The sequence below is a fragment of the Caloenas nicobarica genome, chromosome 15, assembly GCF_036013445.1.
Source record: "Caloenas nicobarica isolate bCalNic1 chromosome 15, bCalNic1.hap1, whole genome shotgun sequence".
Lineage (NCBI taxonomy): Eukaryota > Metazoa > Chordata > Aves > Columbiformes > Columbidae > Caloenas > Caloenas nicobarica.
This window is the reverse complement of record NC_088259.1, coordinates 8,201,828-8,229,079: the sequence shown is the minus strand read 5'-3', so window position 1 is coordinate 8,229,079 and position 27,252 is coordinate 8,201,828. Positions and strand designations below refer to the sequence as shown.

Sequence of the window (27,252 nt, the reverse complement as noted above, 5' to 3'; positions counted from 1 at the left end):
CCCTTGGACAAAGCACCTCCCAGCTGAGGGCAGCCCGAGCAACACGCTCCCTGCCGCAGGCTGCAAAGCCAGAAGGTCACAGAGTGTGTGTGGAGTGTCCTCAGCAGGTCCCTGGTCCCACTGCTGCTCAGAGCCGCAGTCTCCAAGGACAGAGGAGATTACTCAGGGCCACGTCCACTCAGGTTTTGAGTATCTCCAAGGACAGAAATGATACCTTAACTGTGACAAGTTTTCCTGTCTTTTTACTCTGCATGTCTGAGTCTGGTTCTGTCTCCTCTATCCCCTCCTGTTAGGTAGCTGGACAAAACAGACTCACTCCTCCCAGCAGCTTGGTCAGTTAAAGCAAACAGATCTGAGCCTCAGCACACGGATGGGAAGGCACCTGCCCGATAGGCTGTGGATCCCTCACCAGTGCCCACACTTGCCTGCAGGGTCACAGAAACACTGATATATCTGCCAAGACACAAGTGCTGCTCGAGGCACTTCCTGGAGGAGGTCGGCCCAGAGCGATGGGGTCTTTGCCCCAAGAACCAGCACTTCATCCGCCCCATGTGCGCAGTCCCCTTGTCCTTCAGGTCCCGTCAGCCTGGCAGGCAGAAACTACAGGCACTCTGAGCAAGGTACCAGGCACGAGGTTCAGGAGGTTCAGCAAATAAGGTACAGAGCTGAGACTCAGAAATGGAAATTATGGTTGCATCAGCAGAAGCAGAGTTAATTGGAAGGGTGCAGAGTAACACAATTATTGTGGCTGAAGAATGTTGCAGCCAGTAGATTTCTAACGTGGTATCTTTCAATAGTGGGTGGCCAAGTTGTTCTCAAACCAGAGTGCCCCACAGCTCCTGGAGCAGCACCTGCAGGACAGAGCTACTGCCATGGCTCGGAGAGGAGCCCCCGGCCCCAGCTCCCCCAGCATCGGCACCGGGGCTGCGAGCTCTGACTGATGCCAGCACACCCGCCCTTCCTCTGTCACACAGTTTGGGACAAACCGACTGAAGTTCCTGCACCAGTCTCTGAAAAGGACTGTTAACATTCGGTCCTGCTAATAAGAGCACCTTAAATCAGGGTGGCTTCTCTGCAGACTCTCGGCACCCACGCTCAAAGTCCCTCGTCCCTGGGCACAACTCTGGTTAATAAGCTTGTGAGATGAGACTCAGACTTGCGTAACCCCGTGAGTGCACACAAACACACACATACCAATATCTGTGTTTCCAGGCACTGAGAAGCATTTTTAACAAAGTGCAAGAGCAGCAGAGAAACATTTTTTCCACCCACCACCGCATAAAACAAACCCAACGGTTCATCAGCCCAGTTCAGCACGCAGTACATTCCAGCAACAGCTCCTCTCTCCTCCTCGTCTGCCGCGGGACCAGGGCTGTGCTCAGACTCCAGAGAGGGCAAGGCTGGCAGGTAGCGATGGAACAACTAATGACTGCACACAAATAACCATCAGCTTAATCCCAGCAGGCCAGTATTTCTTGTCCTGCTCTCCCTGGCACAGGCACCTCTAAGCCAGTCTCCAAATCAGGAAACAGGCTCTAGAACTCAGGAGCTGTTTTCAGTAATCACGAATGCTCGACTGCATTTCAACTGCCCTTCTGAGTCCTTCTGCCTTTTTCCTGCATACAGCAGAATGACAGATTTTGAGAACAACCTCTTCCAGTAAAAAGCAACTGAACTGACAAGCTTGGCTTTTAGGAAAGCACCAAATATCATGAGGCCTAGGATGTTACCTGCTGTGACTGTTCTGTAGCAGTCAGTATCCCTGCAAAGGGACAAACAAGGCTGCTGGAGCCAAGGGCATCAGGTTCTGCCCCTCTCTGGGTGTCAAGTATTTTCAGGTTTCATCTGAGGCTGCAGGCAGGGATTGCAGGCAGCAATGCGTCTCCAGCCATGCTGGGCAGAGATGAGAAAAGGCATTGCAAAGAACAGGGGAACAGACAAAAGGAGGCAGGCACAGCCACCTGCTGAAGAAGAGCTTTGCCCCTACAGAGGTGAATGATCTGCAGAAGTACAGAGAGTGCAGGGTGATGTAAAGCAACATGAACATTTGGCCTGCAAATTTAAATGCACTCCAATTTCTGTCATGTAAATGCACTGGGAGTCTCAGCATCTGAAAAGCATAAGTTAGAAGGATCTTGGTGATGACAGGCTCCCCGGAGCTAGAAGAGGAACCAGCACTAAACCTCCTGACCTGCCAAAGCCAGGGCTGACTGCCCCACAGTGGCGAGTGACCCCGCAGCCGCTCCACAGCTCCACATCAGGCTGCAGCCCTGGCAGAACCAGCTGTTTCCCAACAGGAGCAGCAAATGCACGGACGTGCCAATTGCTGCAAGGGCTCAGCCTCCTCCAGCGCAGTCAGCGCACCGGGCGGTGCAGCTCTCCTGCCACGACGAGTGGACAAAGATCAGCTGCACCCTGTCTGCAGACAGAGTGAACAAGGAAGGCAGCACAAAGCCTAAACATGACAAACACCTGCAGGCTCTTGCAGGCAGCCTAGAGGATATTCTCATAGCTGGCACAGAAAATCACGCCTCCAAAGTTTGTGCATACAAAACTCTCCACTCATACACCAAAGAAGCCAGCCTAGATCTTCAACACACACAGTGTACATTCTGGAACCTGATTTGGAGTACACAACACAAACCCACAGACAGTTTCAGTGTCTGAAACTTAGTTCCAAAAGCATGAGAGGTGGTAGCTGGTGTATATGAGAGAAAGAAGAGCTCATATGCACCAGTTGTGCTTTTTCTTCACCATCATTCAACACTGCGGAAACTGGAATCATCCTCCACAGCTTTGTGGACACCAGAAAATGCCACGCTGCAGAACCTACTATTCCAGTGGGGCCATTTAGTTGCTCATCCTCCTCCAAAAAAGACACCTGAGACACTGTGGGAATTTAGGGCTTATCAAGTGGTAGGACTTGGCACAGCATGGCATCCAGATGGTTTGGACCTGCCTTGAAAGGGCCATCAAATCTGAAATCCCAGCTGAACACTGCAGCTAGTAACATCCAAGAACAGGAGAGCAGCGAAGCAGCCTAGACATGGCCCATGTCCTGTACCCAAGTGCGCAAACCACACTTGTACATGCAATATCTATGCCAGGAAGGATGAAGGACAGTGTGAACAGAGCTAGTTGTGCGGGCAAGGAAGGGAGAACCGCGCTGGAAGGAGTCACGGCTCAGGCGGCATGCAAGGGAGCAGGTGCATGTGTGGACCTGCAAGAAAAGGTGGAGGAGGAGGTCAAAACCAAAAGGGGAAAACAAATTGTTCTTCATTACCATATATTATAAGAAATGTAACATGCCAGGTTTTTATGGTTCTTTTTATGGCCATTAATAACAGTGGTGGCTCTGAGAGTTATGCAGCTGCTACGGATAATTAAATCTCATGCTCAGGGCAGAAGCTGGGCCACCCAGGGCTGTCAGGCCAGGGTTCCCAAGCGGAGCACTAAAACTCTGTTCAGCTGCAGAGCAGGAGCAGGATGGGGTTTGCTTGGGTGGATGTGCTGGCTCCTGGCCAGGACCAAAGGGACACAACGAAGCAATGTCCCCCCTCAGCACCATCCGTCCGGTCCCTGCTGTCCCAGCAGCGTGTCCGTGCAGGCCAGAGCTGCCAGCGGGGCACACAGCGCATGGCACCACCGAGAGCTGCACACCGCGTCCCTGCGGCTCCGAGAGGCCATTTGCAGCTCAGACATCAGCGGAGTCAGGCCCAGCACCTGCTGCAGCGGTCAGATATTCTGGAAACAGACACGCTCAAGAGGGGCCGAGGACTCTTCTGCAGACTGTCAGCAGTTTTGCTTTTATGAATCATAAGCAAGTAGAACAGTAGTAAATCAACCCCCATAGTGTATGAAACAACCAGCTTGAGAATTAAGACACAAAAAGTCAAGGAATCAAGAAGCTTGGATTCCCAGAGTGACATTAATTCTCAGCACAGTCCCACAGGGCACATTTTAGTTTATGCCTTAATACAGAGCATTAATGTTGTTGCAGGAAGCTGAGCCTCTGCATGTCCTGGCTTGTGCGTTTTGCTCCCAGTGGTCCCTCTTCACTCTAGCAGCCAGGCTCACACACACACAAAGCTGTCTCAGATTAACAGGATCTCACATGCACCTGAATTTTCTGTGTTTAGGCCATTGCTCATCCATCTCTCCCCACCCCACAATAAAACAAAGCAAATCTGGGAGAGATGCAAGTCCGGCTGCAGCAGCCTCTGGGCCAGGAGTGGGTGAAGCTGCTCTTTCCCCACTGCACCAGCCTCTATCCAAACAAAGGCATTTCCATCTGTGCCCCAGCTCTGCTGTCAGGTGTGCTTAGGAGCTACGCACATTTGAGCTTTCTGCAGTGGCAGCCAGGGCTGGTGGCACGGACAGGGCTGGGACCGGCTGGCCCGTGCACCATGCTAGTTTTTGGGAAGTGCACGGCTTCACGCGGGTGCGGAGGTCAGGCATGCTTGCCTTCTTTACACTCGCCTTACTCCAGAGCCTCCAAACAAATTTCACTCTTACATAAAAATAGCCTTAGAAAATAACTCTTAGCACAGGGACAGGTCAGCCTGACAGACACTTGGCACTTCAGTCCAGGGGTAGATCTCAGCCCCTGTCACTGTGGTTCAGCAATAGGGTGGGAGGGGACTTTGCTGTCCAGCTTGCCCAGGAGCTGCAACTATCCAGCCTGCTTGTCCTTCGACAATTTTTCATTAAACTGTGGGTACTTTACTGCATGCTTTGTGCCTTAAATACCTCTTATTAGCATTTGAGTGTCTTCCCTCCTTAGAAAGCTTGCAACGCTCCCATTACGGGTAATGAGAGTCACACTCCTGGGAGGCAAGGAGAATATATACCCCAACATCTCCTGGTTATGGTCTACTCTAGCCAGTATGTCACAGCATCATCTGCTAGGGATTTATTACAGAGGCATTTTACAACAGGCTCTATTATAAGTTATTAAGGAATGGATGAGCTTCTACTGTTCTTTCATTAAATATTAATAGAACATTTATAAACCGATCCTTAGTTTAAAGCGTTACCTTTAATCAAAGCCCTGGTGATAACAATGCAGCCTTTGGGAAGGCCCCTCTGGTAGTACTTAAACCTTTCACGCCGAGATCTGACATGCCCGTGGGTGCACATCTGCACTGGGCAGGGTGCGCTGGGCTGGCAGCTGCAGCTCTCGCTGCAGGCACTGCCACGAGCTGGGCAGCAGCCTGCAGAGCTGCCGGGCTTCCTCCCAGCACCCAACACAGCCTGTGGCACGGCTGTTCCTGCGCTGGTCCCAGCACAGAGGCGCAGGCCTGCTGCACACAGCCATGCACCGGGGAGATGCCGGATGCGCAGCCATGGTCCGGTCCCCGACACCCCAGCCCAGCCGGGTGCTGCTCACCTGTTTTACTGTCCACAGTGAAATGCTGCTCGCCCTCCAGCATGCTGTAGACTACCCGGGCACTGCTCCCGTACGTGGGGTCATCAGCATCAGATGCCATCACCTGCATCACAGAGGTGCCTGCAGCAGCGACAAGGAGGAAAACAAAAAGTCAGGGAGGAGGCCAGGAGAACAAAGCAAAGCTCAGGGCCCCAGGCTGGCAGAACAGGAGATCAGGGGCCGGCACTGATCACCCACATGTGCTGATGGAAATGGGAACAGCTGGGTGCAAATGCAGCATCGCCTCCCCCAAAGGCCTGAGCGCCAGGACTCCAGACCCTGCTGAAAATGCCACTTTGGCCCTGCAGAGTGGCAGGAGAGACTGGACCGTGGGCCACCGCGGTGCTGCTGTCCAGGCAGGACCTGGTCTCCAGGAGACCACTGACATGAATAGCTGGGAGCTTTTCTCCCAGAATATTTCTGCAGAACCATCTGGGAAGGAGCTGGGGACAAGCTGTTATCACCACAGCTGCCCCTTCCTGTCACTGAGCACCACGGTCACCTCCAGCCCACAGAGGGACCTCCCAGGCAGGGCCTGACCCACCCTGCAGGACCAGAGCTCTGCCACAGATAGACCTGCAAAGGGACAACAGCCATGGGAGAGGAAAGGCTTTTGCTTGCCCAGACAGACACAGCACCACGTCCTCATGCTCTACACGTAGCAGGGCAAGAGGACTATAAATTGGATAAAAGTCCATCAAATGTCTGCAATTAAGTTATTGATTTTCAACGCTGCCTCATTAAACTGGGTGCTTGACTCCAGCTGTCCCTGTGATGGCTGTAATTGGACATCATGTTCAATTTGACAAAAGCAGGACCCAGGACGTGAGAATGGGGCCAGGAGCAAAGGGGCTGAGATCTACAGAAACAACAGAAGAGAGGAAGGAGGGGAAGCCTAATCCTACCTACAGACACCTCTGAGAAAGGAGATGCTGTGACTGCAGACCTGTGAGGACAAGCTACCCAGTTCTGTCTTTAGCACCGGACTCGAGCATCCCTGCCCCGGAGGTGGTCAAGCACTGCACCAGTTTGCTCTCTGGTGGGATGAGGTGCAGGATGGGCAGAAGAGCCCTGAGCTGCTCACAGGAAAAATCAAACCAACTGGGGAACTCCCTGCTGCAAGGTACTGACATGGTCAAGAGCTGACAAGGCTGGCAGAGAAGCCAGTAATTTGTAACAGACAAGATCCCCCAACAATGATTGCACTTAGAAGGTGGATTTTACTTCAGAGATGACTCCAGGGCACAAGACCAGCCCGAACTGCAGGGGCCAGGAAGGAGCATTTCGCAGCTCACCCTGCTGCGCCCAGCAGCTCTGCTCTGCCTCACGCAGCTCTCAGGGCTGCTGTGCCACCAGCTGAGGACCAGAGGTACCACACTCTGGTCCAGAAACCCTTCTGTTCCGCAGTCCATCCATCTGCTGCAAAGAATCTCGCAGGCTGGTCTTGGCTAGACCTATGTCATGAATAACAGAACCAGGCTTACTACTAGCTATCAGCATCTGAGTCTAGACCCATTACATTCCCAAACACCAGAAGTACACACACCCCCCAAATCAGAAGCAGCCTCTGTTCCCCCATCACAGTGGGCAGAATGGAGCTGGAACCACCCAGGTAGAGGATGAGAAGCTCCAGTCCCTGGTGCCTTCCTCTTCCCCTGTCAGGAGACCACAAGCTCACAGCTTGCAGACAAGAGGGAGGAGACAGCAACGCTGCTGCAAGCAGCTGGGATGCACAAGTTTACCCTAAGTCCAGTTCACTTCTAATCTCCTGCAAAGGGAGTTCACTGAAGAAAATGAGCAGTTACCGTAGTCGCTTTTCATTCTCCCTGGCATCTTCTCAGAGCTGCTGCTCTGCTGATAACATGAGAATCCCCCTCATCAGTCTTCAGCAACAAGCTAGTTCGAGTCAACTTATTTATGCTTTGCTGTCTTGAGTGAAGTTATGGTGCATCCCTGCCAGGCACGTCCAGATTACACCACAGCAACACTAGCTCTCTGCCTTGTAAACAACTGTGTAAGAAATACTGTTGCTGCATTTCCTTGAAAGGGTCTGTCCTGCCGCCTCCCCCGCTGCCATCACACAACTTTCACCAGGTGTGACCAAGGCAGATCACCCCGCACCAGCACCTGCGCACCCCCCAGGCAGCCTGGCCTGTTCCCTTGGGAAGCTCTGACCAGAAAGCTGAGAAGGGATCAGAGAAGGGAAAGTCCACGGCCCTGGGGTCTCAGCACCCCTCTCCCAGCTGCAGCAGAGAAGCCCTGCTAGGGGTGCTGGAGGTGTCAAAGCCTGAGAACACAAAAAGCAGCACCTGCCCCTGGCAATAGGTTGGGCTCTCCTGTGCCCAGCCTGGCAGCGACCAGTTGAGTCCATGCCCGGTGTCACAGCAGCACCTGCACCTCTAGCACAATCACCACCATGGGCACAACCTGCTGACCTTGCACAAACACCCCACACGCCAAGAAACATTCACTCTTGCCTTGGCACCTCGGAGACAACAGGTTAGCAGACCCAAAGCTCACCCACACGTACATAAGCCCAGAGTTATTTGCCTGCACTTGCCCTGTGCACAGTATAACCTGGGCCAGGGCCACCTGCATGCAGACAGAGCGAGTGGCCCAGTGACTATAGCACAACCCTCTGTCCCAGCCACCTCAGTGGCATCACCCCACAGGTGCCAGCCCAGTGATCATTCAGGCTCTGCATCTCATTCTGCTTCTCCCCACATGCACTCACTCAATTGCATAATTCACCTACTAATCCGTAGCTATCAAACAGCTGTACTCCTTATGTTCCAGTATTTACATGGACATTGCAAAACTGAGTGCCAGAGCACAAGGGAAAGGCAGGATCCCTGCCCACCCAGAGGTGGGTTTTGTTTCTCCATTTTAGGCCATACCCTGGACAAGCCAGGCAGGTTGCTGCTCTTGGACGTCCCAGTGCTGGCACAGAGGCTCCTGGTCCACGGGGCTGCCTCTGGCTGCAGATCCAGGCTGTCGGGTCCCAGGTGTGTGCCCGTGTCCGGGACCAGCACTCCCCACTCCAGCAGCACGAGGAGCGCGGCAGCACGAGGAGCGCGGCAGCAAGGCACCTTTGCTCAGAGGCAGCAGGATCGAGCGTTCTGCCCCTCAGCTGAAGCCAGCAGCCCTGAAGGTGATGAGGGCTCTGCCCCTCTCCAGCTGCCCTCAGAGCATCTCACTGACCGTTGAGCAATAACAGGCAGGTGGGGAACATTAACCCCACTTTGTGCCTGGACTCCCAGTCTATGAAGATGCAATGCAGCCTGCTCAAGGTCACCTATAGGATATCAGGAATCTAAGAGTCCAACTTTCCAGTATCCTTTCTTAATCCCCTCTTATCCCTTTTCCATCCTTCTCTCCCGCTCTCTTTCAATCTGAAGAGCAAAGGTCTTGAATTCCAGTTTAACCTGATCCTCATCTTCCTGCAGAGATAAGCCCAGGAACACTGGCTCCTACCCCTGCTCTGGTATTAGTCCCTGTTCTACAAGCACAGCACTCCTTACAGCAAGTACCACATGTACAACTTTTATTTAGTTTTCTGGCATGTGCCTTAGCAGTAAAAAATACAATAAATAAAATCTAAACATCCATCATGTACTGTATAACCCACCTCCCATAACCAGGAAGCCTGAACTCATATCCAGAGAGATAATTAGACACATGAAAAAGAGATAAAGACCTCCGTTCTTCCACGGCCAGCTCACTCCACAGAACTAGAAGAAATCAAACATTTTACATAAAAATTAATGAGTCAGAGTCCATCTCTTGCTTCCTGCAAAGGTGCGACCTGGCACAGCAGATCAAACCCTGACTCAGATCAACCCTCCCCACAGCTGCTCTGGGGCTGCAGGGCTGACCCCGCGCCATGGGGGACGCAGCCCCGGCCACCAGCTGCCCTGCGGCTGCACCAGCCCTGCCGGGGCTGCTCCCCGCACTGAGCCATCCTGGACACCTGCCACGGACCAGCCAGCCCTGGACTGTGCACACCAGGGAGATTAATCCCAGCAGGGATCTGGGATCAGCAGCAGAGCGGGGCTGCCAGCACCCGGCGATGCCCCGGGGCCATTGGGATCCCGGGGCTGTTTGCCCACAGCCCCATCCCGCTGCGGACCGGCCCGCACAGCAGTGTCGTGCTCGGGGCTGGCCTGGCCACCGTGGCACAGCCCCAGCTCGGACGGACGGGGCTCTGCTGAGCACCTTTGAAACACTAACACAGACCTGTCCCAGCATTGTCACCACTGTCCCCACGGCAGCCAGGGCCTCTGGGGCCAGTTCCAGCGATCCAGGAGGTTCCGCTCGCCTGCACGCAGAGGGTCAATGGCTCCAGAGCACTTACTATGCCACTCACTTCAGACGCATTTAGCTAAAACAGATGTCGACAGGCAAACTCCAAGCACGTCCAAGAGCAAAGAGGGTCCACACTGAATCCACAAGCAAGCCAACAGGACCCGTCACTTCCTTAGGGACAGACCACAGCCAGGCTCCAGGCCTGCAGAGAGATACAGCAGGGAAAGCCAACATTTGCTAAATCCAACTGCCCCTCCACACGGCAGCCTTCGCCCCTCCCTCGTGCAGGCAGGAGCCTCCAGCTGCTTTCCAGAGCAGCTCTGGGGCTCAGCCCCCACCTTCAGCTCACACTGCGCCCAGGAACAGCTCTGCCCATGCTCAGAGCACCTTTCTGTGCAGCTCTGACCAGCTCCAGGACAGCACACGGTCCCTTAAGCACTGCACAACACAAAGGACTCCGAGAGCAGCGCTTTGTCATGCAAAGCCACAGGCCCTGGGCTGATGCCAGCACGCAGCACTTCATCTCAGCAACCTCAGCATGGCTGAGGGGATGCGGTGCAGCTGAGATTTTATAAACAATGCAGTTTACAGCTTTCATTTTCCCACAATACATGTAATGGCTGATGCACCCGAGGAACAAGCAGGCAGGACATCAGGGAAGAAAATAAACCAGAGAAGCTTAAAAATCACTGGAGCAAAAGTGAATTTCTTGCAGTCTCAGGAACATCCTGACTTGGTAGGAAGCCAAATCTGACCCAGAGGAGATTCACTGCAGAGCCCTCCCACCTCACAGGCCAAGCCCAAGGGACCTAACATGGCTGTGGTGGAATTGCTCAAATATACAACTGTGGAAACATCCTTTGTGGTGTCTGGCCAGAGAAACCCATTGCACAAGGCACCCCAACCCCAACCAAGCAGGAAGATACAGAGTCTTGGGAAACAAACCAAAGCATTAAATTAAGGGAGCCAGGTTCCCTGCGGGCCTCAGCACATGCAGACTGGACAAGAGGGTGCAGCAGATGCTCAGATGTGTGGGGCAGTGGGATCAGCGCTTGCGCCACGAGCAAGAGTGCAGCGAGGAAGGGGAAGGGGCAGCCTCACTGCGGACCAGCAGGCAGGGCAGCCCCAGCTGCCTGCTGTCCCAGCAGCTTCCAGCTGCACCCAAGTGTTTTAAGCACTTTCTATCAAGGAAAAAAAGATCACACTGCCTTCAAGTGTTCTGGTTGCATGTTAAACAAAGTATTTTTCTCTGCTTCCAGTGTGGAGATTAAACAATTTCTCCTCACAATAATCACTTCTGCATTCAGCCAGCTTTGTGCTAGACTCAGAGCTTGACCCCAAGTTTCAGTCTGTACAGCCATATCATCTCTAATCTGGACTTCGTGCTACACAGAGAAATAAGGAGACTAAAATGCACCAAGGGAAGAGTGATGTTCTGAGGAAAGGATGCACTTTTCCTAGCATGTCCCTCACTCCAGGCTCTGCATGCTCCACAAACAGTCGAGAAACAAGCTCTGGGCTGCAACACCTGCGCTGCACAACCAACGAGTTGCCTTGCAGGAGGCAGTGTGTGCTGGATTTGGGCTCATGCCTGTGTGCAGCAGACAGCTGGTACGCAGACCCCAGGGAGCCCAGGAAGGGAGCCCAAAACACAGCTAATTTTAGCATCTCCTGTTACAAGGTGAAGCTCTTGCAGTTCCGTGGCAGTTGGCTGGGTCCCATCCAACCTCCTCCTGCAGCTGCAGGTCTCTTCCTTTGGTACTGGACTCTGCTCAGCTCAGGATTTTGGGGTGATTGGCACTGGGGTTCCCAGGTGCGGCACAGAGCAGCCTGCAAGCTCTTTGCCCACAGTCCCTTCCTGAGGTGACAGGGCAGCGGTGGGGCTGTGGCAGGGCTCACAGCTCAGCTAGTCCTGCAGACAGGCGGTCCCTGGGCCAGCCCGCGCGTGTGCCCGGTCAGCCAGCAGCCAGCAAAACGCTCCCAGGGAGCAGCACCAGCCCCTGCTGTCCTCAGCCGGGGGACCCAGGGCATCGCCTGCAGCAACTGCTGCCAGCCGTGGGGCAGGAGCAGCCCCGCTCACTCTGCCAGGCTGAGCCCTCTGCTCCCTCCCGCCAGCACCCACTCAGACCTGCCTCCCCTGCACCCCAACGGCAGCATTCATTCCACGGCTCCATGCCCTGCTGTCTGCAAAATGCTCCCCAGCAGCTGCACTCTCTCTTCCTGACGGCCCAGCAGCCCCAGACCAGATGAGGTTTCTAGAGATACATCATTTGAAACCTGCTCTTGCAGCTGGTCCTGCCATGCCAAGGGAGCCCTGGTAACTGCTGGGTCAGCTCCCATCTGGATGCGCTTCCTCCAGTGCAGGAGCTCAGTGTCAGCCTGTGCTCTGTGTGTAAAAAACACTGACTTCTCCAGGGGCACAGTACATGCTCAGCCCAGCTCCATGGGCTGGGGGCAGCTCCAGGCACCACCTCTGCCCCTTACAAATCCCCAATTCTGGCCTTACCTTCCTGACCGTCTTGCATCTGCCATTTTTGATCTGTCAGACAGCAACAGCAACCCCTTTTCCTTTCCCTTTGCAGAGGTTTACAGTGAGTCTGGATGAGTTAATGGAAGACAGACAGTGAAGCTGACTAAACTCACGGAAATCACCCACAGTTGAAGAAATCCCCAACCAAAACTGGTTGCTGACAGGGAGAATATTAAGAGGAGCATCACACATGCTGTGTGTGCTGTTCCTCCTCCTCCATAAGCATCAGCTTTGGCCACTGTCAAGACAAGATCCTGGAACAAGGAGGCCTTTAGTCCACCCTGACTTGGTCTTACAGCCTCCAGCAGCACGTGTGCTGAATGTACCACAGCGTGCTGCCCTGGCCCGGCACACAGCCAGGGGCAGGTGTGCTCAAAGCACTGCCAGCCACTCTGTGAGTTTGTGTAGTTCTCTCATTTGTTATTCCCTCTTAGACACTAGGAAATCAAATGACTTTCCCTCCCAATTAGTACTCCATTATGCAAATAATGTCCTTTGATCCACTCCTGCTGTCACAGAGCAGATCTGACTGTATTTGTTTTATTCCTCTTTATGCCCCAGGAAGGTATCCACCTCTGGGAGCTGGGATGATGGTCCTGGCAGGGAATGGGGAGCTGCAGCTACCATGAGTGAGAAGAAACGCCACCCAGTTGGGCAGCCCCCAGCACAAACCCTGGGGAGGTCTGGGAAGGCAGGAACAAGAGAGGAAGAAGAGATCATCTGCACTTTTCAGGCTGGGCCACAGAGCAAAGGCTGTTGGAGCAACAGAGCCAGGGAACGAAAAGCTCCCTGCAAACGAGCTCCAAGCTGCAGAGTGGCCCTGGCCCTGGGGTGGTCCCATCCCAGCCCCTTCCCCAGCAGAGCACAGCTGAACCAGGAACCATGGTGATCCTGGAAAACATCTGCACCCAAATGGAGCAGAGAACAGGCATGTTCACCAGCAGGTCCCAGGCTCTGACCTTGATCTTGATGTATTAGTGGCCAACCCAAGCTCTCCCCAAGCTGCCCAGCTGCCCTGCTCCTCCCTGGCCAGCACAGAGGTCACCTCCACCCACATTCAGGAAGGCCAGGCATGCTCCCATTCACCTCTCAGGTCTAGGGGAGATGACCCATCCAGCTCAGAGACAGCGAACATTGCTACCAATAGCAACCACAAAAAAGCCATAATTGCAACAGCACCAGGCCTTGATGCCACAGAAGGAGCACTCCCACACAAGCAGGCCTGGCAGGGTATTTTCCATAAGAAAGTCCTGAACTTCACCTCCCTGGCCCACACAGCATCCCATGTCCTGCTTCCTCAGCCCTTCCTACAGCAGCTGGAGCTGAACTTCACACCCCAGGTCCATGACCAACCCCATCTCCCTCTGTGTCCACACCAGGGCCACAGTGGATGAGCAGAGAAACTGCTGAAGCCCAGAGGGCTGGGGAGAAAGGTGCTTCTCAGGCTTGTTTATGCTTCCATAGTATGTGCTTATCGTGTCCTTTGTGCCACCTGTTTCTGGGCAAAGCACCAGGACACTGGGGCAGAACTGTGAGGGAGCTGGCGACCCAGCAGCATGTGGGCACCCCCAGCTCTGCACCCCGTGCAGCGCTGACGGGAGATGCTGTGTGAAGCTCTCCCGGCCCCTCAGCTGGGCCATCTCCAGGGCCAGGCTGGTGCAGAGGAGCTCCGACACTCTGGTGAGCACAACAGGCTCCTGGCTCCAGCTCCTGTCTCTGAGCATGCAGCTTGGAAGCACAGCCCACACCGTTCACAACACTCCTCTTCACTTTTAACTTCTGAGTATTTTAATTTGCAGGAATCGCCTCCTTTCATGTTGTGAAACCGTGTTTCTTTCTCCCTCTGATCTCCAATTTCGCATAGAAACTGTCTCCTTTGATATGCCTTGTTCACATCAGTCTGATCAGGCAGCTCCATAATTGTTAGTGATTTTCAAAGAACTGGGATCCTTGTCTAATACTCAGAGTCAAGAATTCCTTCCTTTTTAAATGTTGTTCAAGCAAAACAGATTAATTTAATTTCTTTCTTCCCTTTGGGAACAGGATGCCTCCTGCTTTGCTGCCCACATGCTGTCTTTTATTTCGCCAGGAGCACATGGCTGCTGTTCAAGGGGTCAACTCTCTGACTTGGGAAAGGATTTGTGCAGGTAAATGGCAGAGGAAGGAGAGCTTGAGATGCCTCAGGAGATCTTGTTCTCCATACGTCAACAGAAATCCAGGCAGCAGCATCTCCTCTGCTGGGGGCAATTCCTGCACATCTGTACCTGCAGGAGGCCATGCACCAGTCTCACTGCACATTGACCATGGAGAGCCGGGGCTCTGTCCTGGGGCAGCACAGATCCCAGCACCATCCCCCTGCACCCTGCTGCCAGGACATTTCTTCAGCCAGACCCTCCTGCACAAGCACAGCAGGACCCTGCGGTTCGCCTGACCTGCCGAGCCCCTTGTGCGGCTCGGCCCCACTCCCCAGGACTGCTCCCCCTCGCAGCTCTGGCACTGGCACTCTCTCCCATGCTGACAGCGTTGGGGACTGCCTTGTCTTTGATATCAGCCGGTCTCTCCTACCTTGACGCCAACCTTTGGAGAACAGTGATTTATAGCTCCCTACCTGCAGCATGTGCCGGCATGCACAGCCTGGTCAATGGGGAGAAGAGCCGGATGTGCACAGGGAGGCTGTGACATTCCAGGAGCCGGTCACTCTCCCGGGACTCGAGCTGCTGCTCCCAGCTGGGGAGCACGGGCAGCAATGCTGCAGCTCACGCATCAACACCCTGTGGCCCTCCTGATGCTCAAGTGAGCGCAAAGCTCTGCCTCTCTCTGCCATCTCGGGGAACAGACTCACCCCAGCCAGGCTGACCACCAAAGGACTTCAAAGATGGCTGGTGGCAAGGAACAGGCATGCTAGCAGTAACACAGGGAAGCCACACTTCTGTCACAAGATACACGAATTCCCCAATCTCCGTCAACAACAGCTGGCACCTCAGAGGAAATCCAGCAGCCTGGTGAGAGGGGCTCGGCGGGGATGCACGAGGGGTGGCTGCTCCAGAGAGCAGCACAGCAGCAGACAGAGGATGGTCTGGGGCACAGGCAGCCAGGGAGAAACCCCACCCAGGCTAACCAGAACCACGGGCAGCCATGAGCCCCTCGGCATGCAAGGGTTCAGCCCGTCCTCCCGCCTGCCCCTCCATTTGGGAGCTGGGAGGGCTGAGCGAAACCAGGGTAAGTGCAAAACGGGCAGCTGGCACCGCCACGACCCGTCTCCAGGGCACGGCTTAGGGCTGAGACTGAGCGCTCAGCCACAGACTGGCAATCAGCTCAGAGGATTTATTCACTTGTTTTCCTTAAGCCACCTTATTTATTTTTCCGTTTTGGCTCCCTAGCTCTGGTCTCAGCTGGAATCCCTGGGATTTGCAGGGTACAGCAGGCTCAAGGTTTGACAGGAGAGGCGCGCAGGTTTCCCAGCCCACCTCCTCCCACCCAGGAGACCTACCGACAGGGGACAGCTCAGCCACGCTGCCGATGTAGGGCCCCTCCAAGAAGCGCGGCTCGCTGTCGTTGATGTCCTGCACCTTGATGATGAACTCCGACTCGGGCTCCAGCAGCTGGTCTGTCTGCCGGTCACGGGCCTGAGCTCGCAGTGTGTAGAAGGTTTTCTGTTCCCGGTCCAGGCGCTCGGTGGCATGGATGTCACCTGTGATCTCATCGATGAGGAAGATAGTCCCTGCGCCCTCCCCGGAGATAGTGTACTTGATGGAGCCGTCCCCCTCATCCGAGTCTGAGTGGATCTGCCAGGGAAAGAGGGAGAAGGTGGGAGCAGGCTGGGGCCCCCACGGTAGAGACCACACACAGGTGTGGAGCCCCTGGCCCTGCATGGTGCCCGTCTGCTCCCTCTGCTACCGCTGGACTGGAGAGCAGCACAGAACACCAAACAACGTCTGTGCACGGAGGAAGGCCCAACAAACTGGAGCTTCAGTCCTGCCTATGCCACCATACGCTCGGCAGATCACAAATCCTGCCAGTACCCCCCCGCACTGCAAACCAAGGGACAAACCCCACCACTACGAGGTCACGAGATGCCGGAAAAGGGAAGGACAACTTAACAGCGCTCCAGAAAAAGAGGCTTCCCCATGCGCAAGGAGCCAGGACCCCACCAGTGCGGATCACCGCTCCCATGCGGCCCCGTGGAGGTGTGGAGGCACCGGCGGCATCTGTCCCACGAACCTGCCCACCCGCACCTGCCAGCCCCGCTCCGGCCACCGCACCCTCCACCGGCCCCCGACACAGCAAACCTGCCAGAGAACGTGGCAAATTGGGCCTGTGTTCAGGATGAAAAACATACCCTGGGGAAGATGCTTTTGTAGCCAATCCCTGCTTCATTTTCTAATTAAGACGGTGTTTGAAATTAGGAAAAGAAAGGGTAAACAGCAGCTCCCCACAGACCAGGAGCTGACTGGAATCCAGGCCAGACGTCCAGAGATAATTTTATTGGTGGCATTAAACTGAGTTATGAGGTTTTTAGAATTCAGCCACTTATGAGAAATCTATTAACAGTAACTGGACAGGCAGAATGCATCTTGACAGAGAGCAGCACGGGCATTAATTGGGACAATCCATAATGGGACAGGCCCCCGGAAAGATTTCATCATCTGCTTTCATTTGCTTCCTACAATTTCTGCTTAGAATCAGCAAAGTTGTGCCCCCCCAAAAAAAAGAGAAAAAAGCCGTCCATTAATCGGCTAATGAAATATGAAAATGTTTATGGGCCATTCAATCTTCCAAACTGCAGTTCTATAATCCACCTTTCAGACATACAGCTCCACCAGCAAGAATTTATACCAGAGCTGCCTCTTTTTTATGAGGCCTTCATTATATTTGTCTTGTTAGATACAGTTTATATATTTATTTCATGAGTGAGGGGCCCACGCATTAGACAATTCACTGCATTTTACACAACATTCACATATCACTGCCCATGTTGTTGGCTTGCCCGGGAAGGCAGCTTGGTCACAGAGCCCTCGGGAGCCGCCTGCGGGGATGCTGGGCCCTGTTCTGCACAGCATCCCACCCCGTCCCCGTCCCCCCCAGCCCTTCCCGGCTGCTGGAGAGCTTGCTGCCCCTCCAGCTGTAATCCTCTCCCTAACGTTCACTACTACCCTGCCAGAGATGAAGCTTTTCAGAAAGAAAAAGGTGCACCAGGTCTGTACAGCGCAGGTAACAGAAACCTGCATTTTTCTGCTGAACACCAGGCTCGTGATTAATAATTAGGCCAGATATAAACCACCCAGCACCTCTTCCCAGAACCACACTGAGCTCTCAGCACATCCTCTTTACATATTTGCTCATCACTGACTGCTGGAAGCAGACACCAGCATCCCTGCAAACTGGAACGCTAGGAAGAAAAATGGAGCCTGGGCTCAAGGGGCTGTAGAGATTGATTTACAAGGGAAGATTAAAAGAGCTAAATCTGTGCTGCTTGACTAAACAACAACTAATGGGGGAGGGCTGGATCACAGACCACAGCCCCCAAGGGGGGCTGCCCCAGGCCCAGGGATGCTCCCCCTGCTCGTCACAGCACACAGAGCTGCGGGGTCCCACGGGACCCCCGGCAGCTCCACCTGAGCTGCCCCCCAAGCCGAGGGAACCCCCGGCCACGCTCCGCTCCCCCAGCCAGGGACCAGTGTCCACAGCAGCCAGGCCCAGCTGGAAGGGGCACAAACGGCTCATCTGTTCAGTTTGTTAAACAGGAAAATAGTTTCCTTGTCCTAAAAGGCTACAAACCAGGAATTTTAGGAAGCCATTAATTACTTACTAATAATTAAATCAAAATTAAATGTGAACAGAGGTGCACATTCCTTATTAAAAGCAATTAAACAGAAAGCACAGATACACAAATAAAAAAATGACTCTGGGGCTAGAAAAGAAAGAAAATCAAATAAAAACTAGCCTGTAATAAAGGCACACTCTGTTTGCTTCAACTCATAAAGCCCGAGTTCATCAATTTTCTTTAAATATTAGCAACTTAATTAAATCTGCTTTTTTCCCTTTAATCCTCTCCTCTATCTAAAATAGATCTGTCCACATGCAGAAGTTTGTAACTAGTGCTGACCCCATAATTCTATTTAAAAAACCTAAAGAAATCCACATCAAACTGACAGCAGCCTCAGGGGAAATTACAGTTCAGAAGAAGGATTAGCTAGAGAACCCAGATTTTATGGAAGTGGTACGGGCCCTTCGAAACGCACACGGAGGTGTGCAAGAGGCTTCCAGGGAGGGCAAGCCCCAGCCACAGCACAGGTGGCCACGAGCTCCCTGCGCAAAGGGGCTCCCAAACCCAGGGGCCGGCACGCTGCCACCCCAGGGGTCACCCCAACCTCTCCCAGTCCCGGGGAGCAATATTCACAGGGAACAGTTTCCAGCACAGGCAGTTTAACCGAGTGGGGTGGGTGATGCGGTGAAGGATGTGGGAGGGGGCTGTGAAGTGGGTTAGTTGTAGGTTCCTGGGCTCGTTTTGGAGACGAGGCGGCTGCAGGGCTACCTCTGGGGTCTGACAGGGCCCGATGCCTCCAGCTGCTCCCCAGGGAGCCGTGAATTACCTGTAACTGCGCCGAGCGGAGGAGCGCGACTCAGAGCGTCTGCTGAAACGGACACAAATCACCACTGAAATCCCAGCTGGCCCCTGGCCAAGAAACCCATTTTGCAGCCTCCTCCAGACTCCTGACCAGACAGCTGAGGCCCTCAGACAGCCCTGCTGCAAGAGCTCCGGGGCAGTTTCCCTGGGGAGAGCCCAGGCTCCCCCGGGGCAGCTCCGGCTGGCCCCAACAGCCAGCAGGCCTTCATCAGCCTGGGAGCCACAGGGCAGCTTCTCCACAGCTCCCAGAGAAGGACAAAGCCCAGCAGTCTCAAGACAAAATGCTCCTTCATCCTCAGGACACCAGGAGTGGAGGGAGCAGAGGTCCACGTCTAGCCTGCCCACGGCCCAGGAGGTCACAAACCAGAGAAGGAGCAGGTTCCCAAGGACAGACCCAGTCCGGCCCAGCAAGGCACTGTTATTGTTTGCCAGCATTCCTGTCCATGGGGTGCACAAGCAATGAATGGTAAGAGCCAGGACAACACGAATAACCATCCCCTTGCAGAGCGGGGAGGCTGCTGGAGGGAGATGAGGGCTCTTCCAGCATGGGGAGCACCAACATGCTTCTGTGACCACTATCACACCTTCCCACAGCAGAGCAGGATGCTCTGGTTACGACAAGCCCAAAACTTCCCAGAGCTTCTCCCTGGAAGTTCGTGGGTGCTGCTGCCCAGGCAAAGCTCAGCAAAGTCCCGGCCCTGGGAGCAGCAGGTGACACAGCGCGGCTCCTCACCAGCACCGAGGGCTGCCCACAGCACCGGCCTGATGGACACAGCTCCTGGCAAGCCCTAAGAAAACCAACACAAGTGTTGGCCTCCAGGGTCCCTCCATGCCCTGCACACCCACACCAAGCACGTTCCACATCACACTGTGCAAGCCAGCCTGAGATACATACATCCTGCAAAATCCTCGCTCTGGCCACAAACCAGCAGGATTTCCATGCCACAACTAGAGCAGGACATCTCCTCTGCCAGTCCCAGTCTGCAGAGACAATTGGCTGGGAAACAGCTGCTGCAGGTCCAACAGAGCAGAGTCCTTCCAGGACCAGGAGGGAGCCACAGGGAGGGGCAATGAAACAAAACCCAGCACGTTACCCCCATGCTGAAAGGGCTACAGGACCAGGGATGGACCTTCTTCAGGGCTGCACCTATGGCAGCAACTGTGGGGCAGGAAGGCCCTTGGTGCTACAGCAGCACTTCGGCTCTCGAGACATGGTAGGGACCAGCACAAGCACATGCCCGCCCTGTTGACCCAGCCCAGTCTGCACATCTGCTGCAGCCCAGCAGGTCCTCCCACAGAACTGAGGCTGAATCTTCCCCATGGCTCCTGCAACACCCAGAGCTGCACCCTTCTTGCACCCACCCCAAACACCACGGGAACCCAGCACACAACTGGAGGAACATCCATGTGAATTTTGGTGTGCTTCCTGCCCCAGAGTCTCTGGGAGCACATTCACCTCACCACCCCCCAGCATGGACCAGCTCCTGCCATCCCAGTCCACAGAGTATTCTCGAACCTGGCCCCCACAAGCAGCCTTCCTGCAGGCCCTTCCCCTGCCAGGCTCCACCGTGCCCTGTGCTGCCACTGGCCTGCTCAGCCCCATGGAGACATCGGGTTTCCTTACCTTCCCCACATACAGTGGCTCCGTGCCCGTGTACTCCTCCACCACAAAGAACTGATTCCAAACCCAGCCACGCTTCACTCGCCCACCAGCCAGTAGTGCAGGGTCCGCTGGCTGCCCCAGGCCAGGGTCCTCCATGGCAGTGTGCATGGCCCAGGTCCCCAGCTCCTGGATGGCACAGAGCAGCAGCAGCATGGTCCATGAGAAGCCCTGCAGACCCTTCGCCATTGCACTCTAGGAGGCTGCATGGGCAGGAGCTTTTGGACAGGCGACTAGCATCCTTTAAGGAAGAGGAGGAGGGAAGTCCACACAAGCACCTTGGGGCTCATCGGTCCACGCAGAGCATCCCCATCCCTGCTGCATGCCGTGTTCTGCGACTGGAGCACTCCTGTCCCAGCAGGCTGGAGTCACATCTGTGACAACAGGCGTCCTGGACTGCCTGCTGCTAGCACAAGAGCAGTCAGTGCTGGTGCCTCGCAGGCTGCTCCTGGGTCTCCAGAGAAGAGTCTGGCAGCTGGCATTTGTCCCCAAGGACAGAGCTGCACGGCTCCGTGCTCGGCTGCCGGTCTCGCTGGGGAGCAGGGTCACGCACAGCCTGCTGCCCACCCCGCACAGGCAGCTCCGCAGCGGCGTGCGGGGCACGGGCGCCCGCAACTGTCATCCACGGGCAGTGAAGGGGAGGTTTCCATGTAAGGTTTCACACAGGAGTTAACAGGAGGAGCTGCTGTGGCCAACGTCTCCCTGTCCTGCGGTGGCCCTGGACTACTGAGCGAGGGGTCCAGCAGCACAGGCCCCTGTGCCGCACACGCCGTTCACAAGCCCATTTGTAACTCCCACCTTCATGGGGGTGACATCCCAGCACCCGGCGAAGGGTCCTCTGCCCAGCTGATGCCGGTCACTTCCATCCTCTGCTGGGTCACGCAGGGAGGTGCAGGGCAGCTGGCAGCATCCCCAGGAGCCTGGAAAAGGCCAAGGTGTCAGTGCTGGTGTGAGTGCAGGGCTTTGTGCCCCCCGTGCTGTCCCCACAGCCTTGGTCAGCATCTCCCACCCTGCCCCAGTTGCCACACAGCACAGCCCAGCCCCACAGACCCTGCCAGCACAGGGACCCTGGAAGAGAGGACAGGAGCTGCAGAGCTCTCATCACGATGGACATCTGTGCCAGCTGGGACCCTGAGACCGAGAAGCCCCTCTGTCGAGGGCACCTCACCACACTGCCCTGCTTGCCAAGTGGAGTGAGGTCTGTTGCTGGCAGGGGGCCATTTGCTCATGTTCTCAAGGACTCCTACATAAAGCAGAGCCCCAGGAGAGGCTGTCACCAGCTGCTGAAGCCTCCCACTCCACCTACCCTGACACCCTCTCCTTGACATCCAGGTTACTCCACGCTGGTTTATAAAGCCCTACCAGAAGCCTGGCAAGCTGGCAATGCCACTGCCAGAGAGCAGTTCTGCAGTCACTGAAGACCTCTGAACACATGGGGAGGCTGAAATAAAGCCAGCCCAGGGGTGCCGATCTGGGCACCACGAGAAGCGTCAGCACGTGAGGGCCCCATGCTAGCAAGACGCAGCACAGTGCCCAGGGCACGCAGCCGGCAGCCGCAGGGGCTCCGTCAGGGCAGCACAACCCGTCCTCATTCCCCTCGTCACACCGTTTCACACCTGAGCGGCAGCTGCAAACTGCCCATTTCCTCCATGACTCAAGCCACGCACTGGAGCCAGCCCTGCAGGCCCGTGGGGATGGCACTGCCGCAAATTCAGAAACAGGCACCGTGCCTTTTCGTTCAGCCTTTCCAGAGTTACAGTGTTTAAATGGAAGTAGCTAAATCCTAAACAGTATAAATAAACCAGTAAAAACAACCATTTAAATGCACACAGTAAAGCAAGGAAGGTAAGCTGAGGCAAGAGCGAGATGCGGCAGTGGGCGAGCAGAGCTCCAGCAGAGCTGCTCCCGGCTGCGGACATGCTGCCCACAGTTCCCAAGGCAACTTGCTCAGCCCTGTTGCATCGGAGCACTTGGCAGAGCAGCACTGCCAGGAGAGGAGACCCCGCTGAGCACGCACGGGCTGGGCTGCCGTTGCTGTGGGAACCACAACCTTGTGTTTAGCATCTCGGCCACTATGCTGCTTTTTACGTTTAACAGATTTCTCATGTTACTGCTATGCCTGAACTGATGTGGTTTGCTGGTGGCTGTCTCACGTGTCCAAAGTTTGGCTACCCTCAGCTGAGCCGTTTGCAGCGATGGAGGCAGTGCAACCTGGTTTGCCTCAATGCACGTCCAAGACACTCAGGTCCCAGACTGCAAAACCCGTCTACACATCCTACTGTGAGCTCCATCCCTTGGTATGCAGAGCCACCTGGAAATGCTGACCCAGATACACATCTGTAGCAAGGCTCATTGCCGTAAACTGGGCTCCTCTCCACCCATAAATTATCAGCCTGTTTCTCCTCTGTCACAGCTTCAGGCCATAGCTAGGGCCAGTGCCACATCTCAGTGTTCTGGATGTCACATCATAGACCTCTTCCAGGGGCAGCAGACCCAAAAGCCCCAAGTCCCGCTTGTGCCCTTGCAGCAGCAGGATCCAAAGTACGCCAGGGCTGCAAAGCACCACAGAAGGTCCCATGCACAGGAACCAAGACTAGCACATTTATTTCCTGGTGTTATTAAAGATCTTTCACCAACAGCTGGAAGCACCACTTGTCTCTGCCACACGTGAGCAGCGGAGCCATAAATAACCACCAGGAGCTGCGGCTGTTGCAGGCAGAGCCAGCCCGCAGCGCAGCATCCCGAGCAGGCGGCAGCGCGTGCTGCTGGTGCTCAGCACGCGTGTGCCTGCAGCAGCGCGCCTGGCTCTGCGGTGCCCAGCGGGGAATGCCAAACCCTCACACCGCCCCAGGCACAGGGGGATGCCCTCTCTCCTGCTCCTCTCTCTCATCCCTGATTACCAATTATCAGCACAATTCCCCCCACCCCTCCCCACAAGAGCTTGTGCAGTTTGTCGGTGTGTATTTGGCACAGCCATACTGTACATCATGTTGACAGTAGAAATTACATCCTGAGCTTATGTTTTACACTGTGCTCTGTCAGAACTCACTGCAGCCCAGTGAGCAGGACAAATTGAATAGCATCTCGTCCGTGTCAATATTTATTTCATTTTACAAATATAGGCTGACACAGGGGAAAGCAGGCAGGGTGAGCAGGAAGACACAGGCAAACAACAGCACACAAAGGTAGCACAGCCCAATACATCATAGCCCTACACCTCCAAACTGTGCCCCAGGAGCACAGGGAGGGGACACCCTAGCCAGAGGCCAGCTGAGCCCCCAGGAGCTCACGCAGCGCTCCCTCTGCCTGCAGCTCTGCGGGAGAGACTGCCACACCAGCACTGCTCCTCCAAGACAAGCCCTCAGCAGCAGAAAACGCAGAGCTGCCCATCAGCTCCAAAAGGTACAGCAGCGTGGAAGGAGAGCACTCCTCCCTCGACCCCTCACAGCCTGGATGCGCTGCCTGGGCTGCTCAGCACCGCTCAGCAGAGCTGCGGGAACCGCTGGCATGAGCACCAGGGCTGCTCCAGCTCCTTGGAAGGGCCACAATGGTGCTACGAAAGCTGCAGGGAGCAAGGCAAGAGTACAGCATTCCTTGTGCCACCCTTGGGAAGGCAGAGCCACTGAATGAATATCAAGCACAAGACAGGAGCTCCCTAAAGCCAGGGCCTTCTGCTTTTCCATGGCACACCCACACCCCAAAGGACACAAGGAAACGAGGCTGCAGCAGGAAGGTCACTGGTCAGAGACAACAGCTCAGTCTTGACCCGCATCGTCCTGGACACAGCCCTCAGGCAGCTCTGCAGGATGAAGTCAAACTGGGAGTATCGGTTACCCAGCTCCAGCCCCGTCACCCAGCGAAGACAAGGAAAGAGCAGCACAGCAGGGACAGTCTCCAGGGAGGGTCAGCAGTTTCTGCCAGCACCTGCATGCAGAAGCCCAACCTCAGAGATGAGAACCAAGCTTGTGGACTCTGGTGGTGCTGGACAGTTGGTATTCACACCGCGCTCTCCACCGGCTTCCCAAGGGCAGACCACGCAATGCCAAAGGGGGCTGTGCTGTGCCTGCATCCCAAGGTCTGCCTTGTTGTCCTGGAGCCGGTATCTCTCACCACAGTCCTGAGGAAGCCACGTTGGTCCAGCACTGCTCTGTCAGCTTTGGCACCGAGCACAGTTACTACACAGGGAGATGCAAGAGGCAGGTTGGAGGTGGATGTAGAGCACAGACACAGCCTGGTCAGCAGCTTGCAGTGCTGCTTCCAACAGGCAGGACTTCAACATCTTTGGAGACAGCCCAGGACGGGAATCAGATGGATAGAAGCTCCTGCTGGGCTCCCCAGTGAACAGCCAGACACTTCTCACTGCCGGAGCGGCAAGAAGAGCACAGCTTCACACCAGCTCCTTCCCCAAACATGCAAGTCTATTTGGAGACCCTCTCCAAATAGTGAGGCAGAACATCCAGCACCAACCAGGCCCCTCTGTCCTCTGCCCTGCACCTCCTGACCCCAAAGTGCCTTCACCCGAGAGCTCAGAAGGCAGCTCTGCCACCTCCTGCCTGCAGCAGCAACAGGAGACCAGAGGGCCCAGCACAGGGTCCAGCACCATCCACACCAGCCAGCTGTGTCAGCCCTAAGGAACAGCTGAGGCCACGAGCAAGCACAGCAGGAGACCTGGGGACACTCTACACCCATGGGGAGCCCACCCGCCTCACCCCCACACGTGGGCGGCACAGCAGCCCAGCCTCAGACAGACCCCGCTGTGAGACGGGGCAGTGGAAAGCCTGCAATTACTTCAAGAGCAATGCTTCTCTAGCACTGCCTACAGTGCAGCACGCAGTGTGTAACCACATCTCCTCCTGTTAAACAGAATTCAAATCCACTTAATGTGCCCTTTCCTGGGAAAAAGAATGTCTGGCTAGAGCACACTCCCAGTACCTGTTGTGAAGAGGCTACACCAGCATGGCAAGGCTGCTGCAAAGCTTTACGATGGTTCATAATCTCCAGACTTAGGGCTAAGACATGAACTCAGGCTCTCTGGACCTTGCTTTCTCTACTGGATATTGTAACACAAAATGAGGCAAAAGACACTTTTTTTCTTTTATGAACTTCTCAGAATCTAGAGATGAAGGAGGAGGCAACCTTGCTAGACATAAGATACTGTCAGCTCCAGACTAGGCCACATGGCAAGGAACCAACATCCCACACCTACCTCTGACAATGCACCTTCGTACCACACCAACCCTGGACCACTGCACCATGGCCAAGCACCCACCTGCATCCCCGTAACTTCTCATATCTTCGCTGGCATCCAAGAGGCATTTTACACCTACCCCTTTGGGCTGGACAACAGAACAGCCAGGGCATCCAGCCCTCAGTCTTCTGCAGATGTAAAACACTGGGGTCCAACCCCACAACCTGGCTGCTGCTCCAGCTCCCTCTGCACCACCACAGTACCCACAGCCACCATGAGCAAGTGTCTTTGGCTGGAATATATTAACATGCATTGCTAATTCTGTCAGGGACACCAGCACTGGGGAGGGCGAAGGTGTGGGACACCGAATCACATCAAGACAGTGACAATCACAGTCACTGCCCTGCAAGGTCCCATTCCACAGCAGATCCCATCAGTGATGGGGCATTTAATGCCTAGTGTTGGGATAAAACAAAGCTGGACGACATGTCAGAATACTGTGGTGCCAGAGAGCAACTGCAAGCTAGGGAGGTTTTTGCCACTGCAAGCTCTGGAACCCCCACAGCATCCTGCTCCTGAAATGCATTCTGCAGAAGCCATATTCTAGTTCTGCGTCCTTTCCAGAAACTCAACACATTTTGCCAATCGAGTGAAAGATGGCAAGAGATATTGGTCTGGATGGTACAGAGCATCACAGCCTGTAAAAGTGCTGGAGATAAGTGGCCAAGGGATTTGAAACTGTAGAGGTTTTTGAAAGAGGATATGTAGATCACTTTTATTTTTACTTATGCAGTGAAAGGCTTGTGTAACCAGTTACTGGATGAACACATCCCAAGTGCAGGTCCAGACTGTGCAAAGCACCGTTTGATAGCAATCTGCCTTTTAGTAAGTCTTCAGTCCTGATACAGAGCACAGAAGACAGGCAGATAACGATAAAATCAAGTTTTCTCACTAACATCACCCTAACCTCAGCTTTGATAACAGGGCAAAAAGCCCATTATACTTGATAAAAGTTTAGTTGTGCTTGTTCTCAAAGTAAATTTCTGGGTTTGCTCTTCCTGTTTCCTTGGAATTATGTTCCCAGCAAGGGACTTCTTCCTCTGCTTTTCTTCTCAAGTAAACTTGCACGCACTCCAGGTAAATTTGTTTTTACAGAGGAATTTCTACCTACACAATGCTCAGAACTGTATGACTAAACATCCATTTTCTCTCTTATTTTTAAGTTGCTTTAAGTTTAATTATTGGCCCCTTTGATGCTGCCTTGAAAAATTCTATTAGAAGAGTACAGCCAATGTCAGAGCAGGAGCTATTGACAACCTTTTGACTTCTCATGTTCACTCACTTTCTGCTATCAGACACACTGGGAGGAAGAGTATTTGTTAAAGCTCTCACACAAGCATTGTTTGGAAACAAGTATTTTCAAAGTCCATGAGATTTTCTTCCTCCAAATCTTCTTTGGTCCAAGTTTCAAAGAAATTTTAATTGCAAAGAAAATCTCAAAGTCTGCCTTAGG

General features: G+C 54.5%; 1 protein-coding gene across 1 annotated transcript in view; it reads right to left on the bottom strand.

Annotated features, from left to right (window-relative positions):
- The window catches only part of CDH22 (cadherin 22), a 51,741-nt gene extending 30,734 nt beyond the window's left edge, over window positions 1–21,007 (bottom strand). The window contains exons 1-3 of the mRNA XM_065645932.1: window positions 20,516–21,007; window positions 15,754–16,048; window positions 5,390–5,509 (exon numbers count right to left, since the gene is read on the bottom strand). Coding sequence (XP_065502004.1) covers window positions 5,390–5,509; window positions 15,754–16,048; window positions 20,516–20,740 — 640 coding nt within the window. The 5' untranslated portion in view covers window positions 20,741–21,007. The remainder of the gene's footprint in view (window positions 1–5,389; window positions 5,510–15,753; window positions 16,049–20,515) is intronic.
- Window positions 21,008–27,252: the final 6,245 nt, after the last annotated feature.